This window comes from Castor canadensis, chromosome 11 (assembly GCF_047511655.1).
Source record: "Castor canadensis chromosome 11, mCasCan1.hap1v2, whole genome shotgun sequence".
NCBI classification, from domain to species: Eukaryota; Metazoa; Chordata; class Mammalia; order Rodentia; family Castoridae; genus Castor; species Castor canadensis.
In genome coordinates, this window is record NC_133396.1 from 41,975,545 (window position 1) to 41,988,301 (window position 12,757).

At 41.7% G+C, this 12,757-nt stretch overlaps 1 protein-coding gene across 2 annotated transcripts in view; it reads left to right on the forward strand.

Moving 5' to 3' along the window:
• Positions 1-7,171: 7,171 nt before the first annotated feature.
• Crlf3 (cytokine receptor like factor 3) overlaps positions 7,172-12,757 on the forward strand; it is a 32,845-nt gene continuing 27,259 nt past the window's right edge. Inside the window, exon 1 of one of the 2 annotated variants that reach the window (XM_020174471.2) lies at positions 7,172-7,378. In XM_020174471.2, the coding sequence (XP_020030060.1) occupies positions 7,250-7,378 (129 nt within the window). In that variant the 5' untranslated portion in view covers positions 7,172-7,249. The remainder of the gene's footprint in view (positions 7,379-12,757) is intronic. The other variant, XM_074046423.1, reaches the window with a different exon arrangement.

Below are 12,757 nucleotides of genomic sequence, written 5' to 3' on the forward strand. Positions count from 1 at the left end.
CGGAGCTTACGGCCGCTTCTGGAGGCTGCGCGGACGGCGAGCCGCGAAGGCCAAAATTCCTCCCCTGGCGAACATGTTGGAGGCGTGACCAAACGTCCTGGAGTCTGCATACCGGCGGGATTTTTGGACATTCGTACCTTCACTATTGAGGACCTGATTTAACTAAGGCTATCTAGCCGATCAATTGCTGACAGAATTAAAACGTAAGAATCTAGGTTAGTCCTCCTTTAAAAAGTGGAAATTTGAAAAACCACCCCTCCAAAAATGTTAGTATTTTGGTAAGTGTGCTACCTCGAGATACGCCATTGGGGTCTGAGATTTCGATTTTTATGCACTTAATCGTACTAAAAAGGCATCTCACCCCCTTCCCCATAGACGTCCAAGGTTAGCAGCGGAGAAACCCAAAGCTATAGTCTCAGTTTTCAAAGGGTTTTTAGTGATCATAATCCCATGCATCATTTGCATTGCGCTCATAGATTTGTCTACAAACCTTTTTTTAAGTAAAAGCTGCAATTCCATAAATATAGTATCTGTTAATTTTCTTGGAGTGCATAATTTTAGCTGCATCCTATGTAAGAATCAGATCATATAAATTGATTTTAATTATTTTTTGGTACTGGGACTTGAACTCAGGGCCTACACCTTGAGCCACTCCACCAGCCCTTTTTTTGTGATGGTATTTTCGACATAGGGTCTCCTGAACTATTTGCTTGACTATTTGCTTGAGCTGACTTCGAACCGTGATCCTCCTGATCTCTGCCACCTGGGTAGGTAGGATTATTCACAGGAGAGGGCCACCAGCGCCAGGCTTGATTTTAACTATTAATATTATTGTGTTCATCTTTACAGTATTTGGTGTTATTTTAACATAAAGGGTACAGAAATTAGGGATAATTACTTTTCCTTTAAAAGTTAAATCTGGATTAGGTTTTTCAGGAAGGGAAGACTGCTTTCTGTCTTCTAATTATACACTATTTTGCCGTTTGGGTTTAGGGTTTTTCAATAACTCATATCGGATGAGAACAATTTCCCTGGAAGAGGCAGGAGAGGTGGAAGAGATGAGGGGGAGATTAAGAAATGAAAAAGATAGGGCTAGTATATAGCTCAGTGGTGGAGTGCTCACCTAATATATTCATGCCCTGGGTTCTGTCCACAGCACTGAAAAACAAAACAAGAAAAAACTAAGTCCCATCTGACTTCCAAACCCTAAACTTAGTCTTTTCCTCTCCTCTCCAGTGGTCAAAGCTTCTTTTTTTTTTTTAATTTTTATTTTATTCATATGTGCATACAATGTTTGGGTCATTTCTCCCTCCCATTCCCCCCACCCCGTCCCTTACCCCCTCCTCCCTCCCTTACTCCCCCTTACCCCTCGCTACCAGGCAGATACTACTATTCTGCCCTTATCTCTAATTTTGTTGAAGAGAGAGTATAAGCAATAATAGGAAGGACCAAGGGTTTTTGCTGGTTGAGATAAGGATAGCTATACAGGGAGTTGACATGCATTGATTTCCTGTGCATGTGTGTTACCTTCTAGGTTAATTCTTCTTGAACTAACTTTTTCTCTAGTTCCTGGTCCCCTTCTCCTATTGGCCTCAGTTGCTTTAAAGTATCTGCTTTAGTTTCTCTGCGTTGAGGGCAACAAATGCTATCTAGTTTTTTGGGTGTCTTACCTATCCTCATACCTTCCTTGTGTGTTCTCGCCTTATCATGAGATCAAAGTCCAATCCCCTTGTTGTGTTTGCCCTTGATCTAATGTCCACATATGAGGGAGAACATACGATTTTTGATCTTTTGGGCCAAGCTAACCTCACTCAGAACGATGTTCTCCAATTGGTCAAAACTTTTTAAATACTTTTTTTTAAATTTTATTATTCATATGTGCATACAAGGCTTTGGTCATTTCTCTTTTTAAATACTTTTACATAATTTTTTTTTTCTTTTGGTGGGACTGGGGTTTGAACTCAGGGCTTCCCACTAGCAGGTACTTTACCACTTGAGCCACATCCCCAGTCCATTTTGCTCTGGTTGTTTTTAGAGATGGCAGGGGGTCTCATGAACTATCTGCCAGGCTGGCCCCAAACCATGGTCCTCCCAATCTCAGCCTCCCAAATAGCTAGGATCACAGGTGTGAGCCACCAGCTCCTTATTTTTATTTGTTTTTCTGCTTGTAGTAATGGGGATCAAACTCAGGGTCTTTGGCAATACTGGGGCTTGAACTCAGGACCTTCCTCTTGCTCCAGCCTTCCACTCCTTATTTTTAAATACTGTAATACATTTATGCAGCTAATAAATGTATTAATTATTAATTTTTTTGTGGTACTGGGTCTTGAACTCAGGGGCTTCACCTTGAGCCACTCCACCAGCCCCATTTTTGTGAAGGGTTTTTCAAGATAGGGTCTCACAGAACTATTTGCCTAGGCTGGCTTCGAACTGATATCCTCCTGATCTCTGCCTCTTGAGTAGCTAGGATTACAGGCGTGAGCCACTAGCACCCAGCCAGCTATTTTTTTATTGTACAACTGTTACCATTGTTTTGCACTGCTGGAGATGAAGCCCTGGGCCTTGGTCATGCTAAACAAGCACGCTACCACTGATATATATACCTATCCCATGACTTAACAGTCTCAAACAGAGCCGGGTGCCAGTGGCTCACACCTGTAATCCTAGCTACTCAGGAGGCAGAGATCAGGAAGATCACAATTTGAAGCCAGCCGTGGGCAAATAGTTCAAGAGACCCTATCTCGAAAAACAAAATACACACACACACACACACACACACACACACACACACACAAAAGGGGCTAGTAGACTGGCTCAAGATGTAGGCCCTGAGTTCAAACTCTAGTACTGCACACACACAAAAAACTCAAACAGTATTTATTAAAGCCCTGTCATGGTGGTTAAGAATTTAACTCCCTAGAACACCATCCTCCATACTTCTCCTCCCAGCCTTTCAACATAAAGTTTAATAAGCACATTGTGGAACTGGGTATAGTGCTGGACACTTGTAATCCCAGCACGTGGGAGGCTGGGGTAGGAGGATCATAAGTTTTAGGGAGGCTAGCCTAGGCTACATAGTGAGCCCAGTTTAAAAAAAAAAAAAACAGAAAAGACACATTGTAGTACACCTATACAATGAAATCCTGCCCAGCAACAAAAAGAAATGAGGGCTGGGGCTATAGCTCAGTGGTAGAGTACTGGCCTAGTGTGAGGAAGGCCCTGGGCTCCATCCCTAAAGAACATGTAATACAGGTAACGACATGGGTATATCTCAAAATCTTTATTATAATGACTGGCATAGTGGTACACATCTGTAGTCCCAGCTACTCAAGAGACTGAAGCAGAAGGATCACTTGATCTCCAAGTTCAAGACCAGTCTGGACAACATGGTAAAACTCCACCAAATTATTACGGGTAAAGAAGCCAGATGAAAAAGAGTATATACTGTCTGATTCTATTTATGTAAATAAAATTTATGCAAAATTTACTTATGCAAAATTCTAGACAACAAAAAGTAATCTCTAATGACATAAAGCAGAGCAGTGCAGTGTTGCCTGGGTTCAGGGACCCAGGAATAGATAACAAGAAACTCTTTAGGTGAAAGACAGAAATGTTCATTATCTTGATTATGGTGATGGTTTAACAGGTATAGGTTCATGTAAAAGTTCATCACATTGTATATTTTAAATATATACAATTCATTTCAAATCAGTTATATTCAATAATGCTATATTAAAAAAAAACTGGACACGGTAATGCACACCTATTATCCCTGTACTCTGATGGCTGAGGCAGGAGGATCTGAAGTTGAAGGCCAGCCTTGGTTACTTGTAGACCCTGACTCAAAAGAAATTATGTTAAATAAACAACAAAGTATTTTAAAAGCTGGTTTCTGTTTTTCTGCATGAGTGGCCTTTGCTCTACAGACATTCAATTTCTCCTCCAATTTTTTTTTCTGTCTTTTCTTTTTTGCTGCTGGGATCAAACCAACAGTCTTGTGCATGCTAGGCAAGCACCCTACCACTGAGCTATATCCCAGCTCCCAATTTTTTTTTCTGTATTGGGGATTGAACCCAGTGCCTGATACTTCAGTTATGACCCCACACCCTTTCATTATCTTCTATAGCATTCATCCATCCATGCATCCATCCATTCCACAAATATTATTGAGTACTAGGTATGTGCCAGCTGTCAACAAAGTATCTGTGAAAAAACAGATAAAAATTCCTATCTTGTTGAAGTTTATATTCTAGTTGGATGATACAGTGATACAAATGACAAATAAGTAAAATATATGCTATGATAGGCAAGGATAAATACTGAGGAGAAAATAATGCGGGAAGTCGGATAAGGAAAAGATGAAGATTGCATGCTTTAAATGTGGCTGAGATTATATCTGGGGCCTTCTAAACTGAGTGTCTCTAGCATCTCTAGAAGAAGTTGGCCCAATTCTGACTGGTACCTCTCTGCAGCTGAGGAAGCAACCTCCTTTGCTTGACTTGGGCCATTACTACTCCTGTATCTGTTTTCCAAATTCCAAATATTGGCAGACCACTCTGGTGTGCTTTTGTGCCTTCTCCTGTTCTCTGGTGTCTCTCTTGTTCCTTAATCTAATCTTTAAATTCCTGTACTATTGTTTGACAGGGTTTTGGAAGAGACAGGAGATAAACATATGTAGTCAACCCAAGAAACAAATTTAAGATTCAACTTGGAGTTCAGTTTGTCCAAGAAACCTCTGATACCTGCATCCATCTACTTTGCCTCAGGTTAAATTTTTGTGGCAGGTCTCTGTATTTCTATTGCACTCAGTGCATTATATTATAAATTCCTGCTTATTTATGTATCATTGTGTTCCCCCTTCCCCCCAACACATACTGGCCTGTGAAGACAAGTAGGAGGCTCATTTCTGTTTTGATTCCCAGCAGCTAGCACAGACCCAGACATATTTCTTGTGCTCTTTAAACATTTTTTATGCAAATGTGTGCTTTTTGCACAACTACATAATTCATCCTTTACATTAGCACTTTGAGGAAGACATTTACCTGATTGTCAGTTTATAAAAGCAGACATGGTAGCTTACAGTTACAAAAGTTACAGTGAGCAGCCAAATCTCAACTTCCTGGTGCGTGTGTGTGTGTGTGTGTGTGTGTGTGTTTCAATGATACATTGTTGTCTGTACATAGTGAAAAAGCAAAAGATGCCATTTTCTATCTTTTTTTTTTTTTTTGCAGTACTGTGGTTTGAACTCAGGGCCTCGAACTTGCTAGGCAGGCCTTCTACTGCTTGAGTCACCCCACAAGTCCTGTTCTGTATTGGGTTTTTCCCAATTAGTGTGATTTGTCCAGGCTGACTTTGAACTGTGATCCTCCTCATCTCTGTCTCCAGAGTAGCTAGGATTATAGGCATGTGCCACTGCAGCCTGGCTAAAACAACACTTCTTAACCTGAGCTCCAAGATCCTTAATCTTTCAACTTCACCTCCCAACCTATTATTCAGTTCTACCTCTCTATCCACACTGGTCTACATATTCATCAGTCTCTTATATTCTTCTCTCCAAGTTTTTTCTCTCCCTCTCTCCACTCTGTTCTACCTGGGGGATCTTTTCCTAATCTTTTCTGTTTGGTTAATAATACCTTTATTCACAGATTCTGGCTACCTTTTAAGGGCCAAGCTGCCTTATTTTCAGGATAAATCCAACTTCTCATTTTTTCCAAAAGGGCTTCCTTTCTAATTTTCTCTAGTTCCAAGTGTCATTTTCTTATCACAAAACAATGTGATCAGGATCAGTATCTGCTCCTGGCTGAGGCAACCTTCAGCTCTAACATCCTGGGTGAGGGAGGTCACCAAGCTGTGGTCCAGAGGCCAAATTACAACCTGTTGCCTATTTTTGCATGAGTTTTCCTTCCTTCCTTCCTTCCATCCTTTCCTTTTCCTTCCTTCCCTTTCCTTTCCCTTCCTTCCCTCTTTCCTTCCTTCCTTCCTTCCTTTTTGCCTTCCTTCCCTCCCTCCCCTCTTCCTTACAGTTGTACTGGGGGTCCGTTGTGACATTTACCATATTTCTTACAATATTTCATAGTTGAGTTCACCCCCTCCAGGTATGAATTTTCAATGAATCATTTTTACCTTTTAAAATAGTTGGGGAGGCCGGGTGCCAGTGGCTCTTGCCTGTAATCCAGCTACTCAGGAGGCAGCGATCAAGAGATAGTAAGCAAATAGTTTGTGAGACCCTATCTTGAAAAAAACCCATCACAAAAAAGGACTGGTGGCGTGGCTCAATGTGTAGACCCTGAGCTCAAGTCCCAGTACTGCCAAATAAAGAAATAATAAAATAGGGGGAAAAAAATCCAAAGACTGTTTTTTAACATGTGAAAATTATGTAATATTCAAATTTCAGTGTCCATAAAGTTTGTTTTATTTTTATTTTTTTTCTTTTATTCATATGTGCATACAATGTTTGGGACATTTCTACCCCCTTCCCCCACCGCCCCCTCCCTTACCTACCAAGTTTGTTTTATTTTTTAAGACCAGATTTTGTCGTGCTGCCCAGGCTGGCCCGGGAATTCATAGACTCAAAGGATCCTCCTGCCTCAGCCTCTTCAGTAGCTGGGACTACAGGCATGAGCCACCCTGCTGGGCTCACAGGTTATATTTCACACGGTCACACCCATTTACTTACTATATTGCAACAGACTTGCCCATCAGGCCGAAAATACTACCTGACCCTTACCGGCCCTGGACTTCTGCTAGGATTGCTGTTCTCTGGTCATCATTTCTCATTTACTATGGAGGTAGTACAGTGACGATTTAAGGGCCAGGGTGTGTGGCCTTAATTCTGGGCTGAAACGCTGAGTTTGGAAAGTGTATTCTCCTCTCAGCTTCCTCCTCTGTACCGTGGAGATAAAAGTTGGGCTGTAAATGAGATAAGATATGGGAAGCACTTAGCGAAGAACTCGTGCTATCTCGCTATGCCGCGGGTAGTTTCCTGGGGAAGTACCGCGGCCCCTGCGCTGCACCGCAGAGCAGCTAAGTCAGGCGGGCCAGGCATTGAGAGCAGTACCCGGGGATGGGGGTTGGGGGGTGGGGATTAGGGGTAGGTGCCGCCGCGCGACTGTCAATCAAGGCGCTGTGACGGGGGCGTGGCCTGACAGGCAAGGCGTGGCATAGCGGCGCTTCCGCCTGCGTGAGGCAGCGCCGCTCGCCCGCGCCGGGCTCAGTGAACCCGCGCCTCAGTCGCCGGCCGCGCGGCCGGATGAGAGGCGCGATGGAGCTGGAGCCCGAGCTACTGCTGCAGGAGGCCCGTGAGAACGTGGAGGCGGCGCAGAGCTACCGGCGGGAGCTGGGCCAGCGGTTGCAGGGGCTGCGGGAGGCGCAGAGGCAGGTCGGAGGGCCGGGCTGTGGGCCCGGGAGGGCGCGGGGTCCGGGCGGTGGGCACCGACAGTGAGGGAGCGTCCGAAAACCATAGAGAGACAGGAAGAGGCGCCGAAGGTGGACGGAGACCTCGCAGGGTCTGGTAACAGGGAAGTGGAAGCTGGGGAGTCTTAGAGGAAGACAAGTTTCGGGGATCGAGGAAGTGTGTGGGGAGCGTTCGCAGCACCGTGCCGGGCAGTTGAGGGACTGTGGAGCCGCCACTGCAAAATTCGAGGGGTGATGGACCACTGGGGGTTGTGATGATTGAAGAGAGTTGGAGGAGTGGGGATTGTTGGGGAAAACCTGCAGTAGATGAGATTCACTTTGTAGGTCCTGAGGAAAATGTGGGGCAGTGACCTGCAGAGAGATAGAAGTGCAGAAAAAATAGATACTGGGAGAGGAGAACGAAGCAGAGAAAGAGGGAGAGGGAGAGACTGAGAAGCGGTAGCCATAATGCTAAATGAATGGGGTTAATGTTGGAATATCTCATATGATCTTGAATGCATTAAAAAATCACTTAGAGTAATCTCTTAGGTGGTTTAGAATTTAAGATGAAGGTTGCTGGAAGGGCAGAAGAAGGAAAATGGAATGCTTGAGGGAGGGTACACAAAGGCGAAGAGAAATGGAAAAACAGATTTAAAGAGAGGAGTGCTGAAAGGAGAAGCTAAATATACCTTCAAGTGGTGCAGTTATCTGTTCCGTGGGGAAAGGGTTATCAAGGATATGGGAAAGACACATGGTTTCTCTGCACCCTCAAAGATATACAGAAAAGGATATAACCCACTGCTAATGTGTGATAGGACAAATCATCCTCAGGCCACTATTTAACATAAATGTTTTTGGAGTAAATAGGATTCCATCTGAATTTCTCTAAGTCTCATTTGATATCAATATATATTGTCATACTAGTAACTCCCGTGCTGCATAGAATCTGAAAATGGTACAGGAGTGCTGTGATAACAGTGTGTTTGAATATTGTTAACACTAAGAATATTCAGCATGCTTTGGGTTATTTTAAAATCTTTGTAGAGCTGGTGCAGGCCACACATCATTTTTATTATAGTAGCAAAAACTGGGAGCAGAATCTAAGTATGATTATCTTGATTTGGTGATTACTTTCCAAGGCCTTCCAATACACTCATCTAGATTTCCTTCTGAAAACATCCACATTATTCCTTCTGCTATTTTGAAGTAAAGGTTCTAAACCTAGGACATTGTTTAAAAAAAAAAAAGTAAAATACCTCTCAATATATGACTAATGTTTCAGCCAGTTAAAATATTTAATACATGAGCATGACTATTATTTAATTCTGTGTCAGCAATTAAGAAGCAGTAGAGTTGGCATTAAAAGAATGAGGTTGGTGCCTGGGAGTGGTACTGATTAATTTCTCATGTGATATTGGATGCATTAAAAAAAATTAGTGTGATTTCCATCTTAGGTAGTTTAGTGTTCAATATCCAGACCTAAGGTTGGGGGTATGGCTCAGTGATAGAGTGCCTGCTTAGCATGCAGGGGCCCTGGCTTCCATCTCCAGCACTGCAAACACAACAACGAACTAAACCTCTGTTCTATTTGTTTGTTTGTTTGTTTGTTTATTATGGGGATTGAACCCAGGGCCTTCCCACATACTAGGCAACTTACTCTGCTTCTAGCTATAACCCCAACCTATTTTGTATCCAGTAATTTAAATACAGAACATACTTCCTACAACTTAGTGTGATTTAATGTGGAGGTTTTTCGTTTTGTTTTTGAAGGCCATTGTCTCACGCTTAAGACAGAAAATACTAAAAGCACATCCATCCCCGTTAGATTTCTGATGACATTGCCTTCTGAGTACACTGAGTAATAGTGTAGTTAGTTCTCTTTTGCCAGCAGGAATGTGTTTTGTGCCAGTGTCAGTTACAACAACTAGGTCTACTTGATTGTGCATGTTTGAATTTGTAGAATAAGACCTCTGCCAACTTACTTTTTTTCTCTTTTTAGTTTTTTTAAGACAGGGTTTCTCTGTGTAACCCAGGCTAGTCTCAAACTCAGCGTTCTCCTGCTTCTGTCAACTTGCATTTTGTTGTTGTGCTGGGTATGAACTCAGGGCTTTGTGCATGGTAAGCAGGCATTTTACCAATGAGCTATACCCCCAGACTTTAGGGTTGCATTTTAAGAAAGGTGTATGTCACAAAAATATTTTTAAAATGAGCAGCTGCTTTTGTTTGGTGGTTAGGATATTTTTAGAGTTCCAGTTATTTTCAGATTTGCTACATAAAATTCATTGTTTTTAGTCAGATTTTATATGAGGAAAGATAAAAAGACCAGAGAGAAGGTTTGCTACTCTTTGTATTTTTTACTTGCTGATTTTATTTCCTCTGGCATGTGATTTGTGTGTGTGTGAGTATGTGTGTGTATTGCTGGGGTTGCTAGGCTGTGCTTTACCACTGAGCTACACCCAAAGCCCCTGATTTTTAAAAATTGAGATATAATTTACATACCATAAAACTCATGTTTTAAAGTGTACAATTCAATGTGTTTTTTAGTGTAGTTTGCAAAATTGTTCAGCCATCATGATTGACTAACTCTAGAATATTTTCATCATTTCCCAGAAAAATTCCATACCTCTGGGCTATTGCTGTCACTAGCCTACTAAACTGCTTTCTGTTTCTATTGATTTGCCTATTCTGGGCATTTCACAGAAATGGAATCAGGCAGTATATAACTGCTCATGACTGACTTCTCTGACTTAGCATATATTTCCAAAGTCCATCTATGTAGTAGTATGTATCAGTACTCCAGTTCTTTCATGGCTGAATAATATTTGTGATTCGTATATATCACATTTTATTTATCTTTTCATCAGGTTAGACGTTTGACATTTGATTATATGAATAATACTGCTGTGAACATCTGTACTTTTCTTTCTTTTTGTTGGCACTGGGGTTTGAACTCAGGGCCTCATGCTTGCTAAGCAGGCGCTCGTACTGCCTGACCCACTCCAGTTACGCTCTGTGCAACTTTTTGTGGGGGCATCTTTTTATTACTTTATTTATTTTTTAGAATATAGCTACTAATTACTGGATCACATGGTAATTTTTTTTTTTTTGTTTAAGGCTTGTTTAATCTTTTCAGAAGTTCTTGGACTACTTTTTATCTTTGTTTTTGTTTTCTTACATTTAAAAATCTCAAGAAATTTGTCTTATGTTAAGAAATTATGCCGGGCTGGGATGTAGCTCGGTGGTACAGTGCTTGCCTAACATGTGCGAGGCCCTGGGTTCGATCCCAGCACCAAAAAAGAAAAGACAAAAAAAAAAGAAATCATGCCTAGCTGGGTGTCAGTGGCTCACACCTGTAATCCTAGCTACTTGAGCCAGAGACCAGGAGGATCGCCATTTGAAGCCAGCCCAGACAAATAGTTTGTGAGACCCTATCTTGGAAAAAACCTACCACAAGAAAAGGGGTGGTGGAGTAGCCAAAGCCTTAAGAATGCCTGCCTGGCAAGCATGAGGCTTAGAGTTCAAACTCCAATGCCACCCAAAAGAAGAAAAGAAAAGAAATCATGCCTATGAACATTTAGAAAGAAGACTAATTCTGTCAAAACAACTGCCAACATATTGCAGTTTTTCCTCTGTGGTTAAGTTTAGGCCCTACGCTCTGTTTTCAGAGAAAAGGAAGTTCTGTGTAGGAATGTAAGGGTTGTCTCTTATTTCTGTTTGAATAAGTTAAAAACTAGAAAGATGTTTGGTTGGGTTCAGGAAATCAGATAATGTTTATAGCCCAGTCCTGATGTTGAAATCATTAAGAATTGTTCTTTGTAGCTCCCTGGAATCCTGGGTACTAAGATGTAAATACCAAATAAATTAACTCCCACTTTCCTTAAATATTCATTTGGTCATTTCTCAGTAAACATTATTATGCATCAGAGGTATTTCTAGGTCCTGTATACTGAGGTCAGGGAAATAGAACATTGCACTCGTGGACATACTCTTATCTTTGGTGGTTGATAATTAGGTTCTCACCACTGAAAACAAATAAATAAAAACGTAAGTTCTGTTTATTCATTTTTAGATTTTATTTGCATTGTGTTTTTTATCACTTGCCTTCTAATCTACAGCATTGGGTTTTCTGCTTGTTGTAGGTAGAGTTAACAGATCAAGGATGACAGCTGTCCGCCCAGGCTTACAGAGCAGTACTATCTTGAGGACATTGCTCTAGTGTGGGCCTGATCCTTAAGGTTTGCAGGTCCAGAAACTCCATTTCTCTACATTATTAAAGAGGGATTAGTTTGAGGTATTAGCAGTGCCTGCAGTAAGAAATGCCAGTACTTTAGTCTGTGCAGTTAGAGTTTACTCTAAAAAATGAATGTATCAGCCTTCATGTGCCCTTTTACTGTTGTAATTCTTTGTCTCTCAAGGCATTGACAAAAACAAGTCTCTGCTCTCTCAGAGTAGATGACCAGATCCTGATTCCTAGTTGAGATGCTGTTTGGTAAGGGCCCTTCTCAGCTCTGGCACATGGTGACCCGTAGATCCTCATTACTACAAGTGTGATGCATGACTTGCAACAGTGGCATAACCTGGAACCACCAAATCAGAATCTGTACTTTAGCAAGATCCATAGGTGTGATATGTATGCACAGTAGAGACAGGGACACTTCTTCCCTGCTGTGGCAAATCTGAATGGCTTCTTACAGGAATCTGTTGGTACAAGTTAATACAGGACCTAGGGCTGGTGGAGTGGCTCAAGTGGTAAAGCACCTGCTTGGTAAGCACAAAGCCCTGAGTTCAAACCTCAGAACCACAAGAAAACAAAAACCACCCCCCCAAAAAAAAAAAAAAAAACAATAAAACCAGAACCTACATGAGCTTGATGGTAATGGGAGACACGGTAGATGTTAGCTCTCTTCCAGTATACTCCTCACTTGGCCAATCTGTAGGTCAAGAGAATGTTCCTTTTCTCCTTATGTAAGATTCTTAGTGGAACACATGTTGCAAGATGGGTTCACTGTGAAGGAGATTTGGATCCTCAAAGGCTGTCCCAAACTGTTGTTTTGGATAAGGAGCATGTGTGCTGCATGGAAAGGAAGGGAATACATTTGTCCTCAAGCATGAAAGAGTTTGGTATCTTGATTTGTACTTTCTTTTTTAGTTTTTAGATTCCAAAAAGAACTGCTTATAGCTGCTATAATTTTGTTGACAAAAATCGCAGCATAAGCATTCTAACTAAAAAAAATCCGAGTATGAAATGAACTTGTGCTAAAGGTGTATGATGGCCCGAAGGTATTGTGTTTGGTCAGAAGGTGTTGAGGGAAACTTAACTGCTATGAGTACATTGTTGAATGGGCATATGCATCATTTAGGGGCA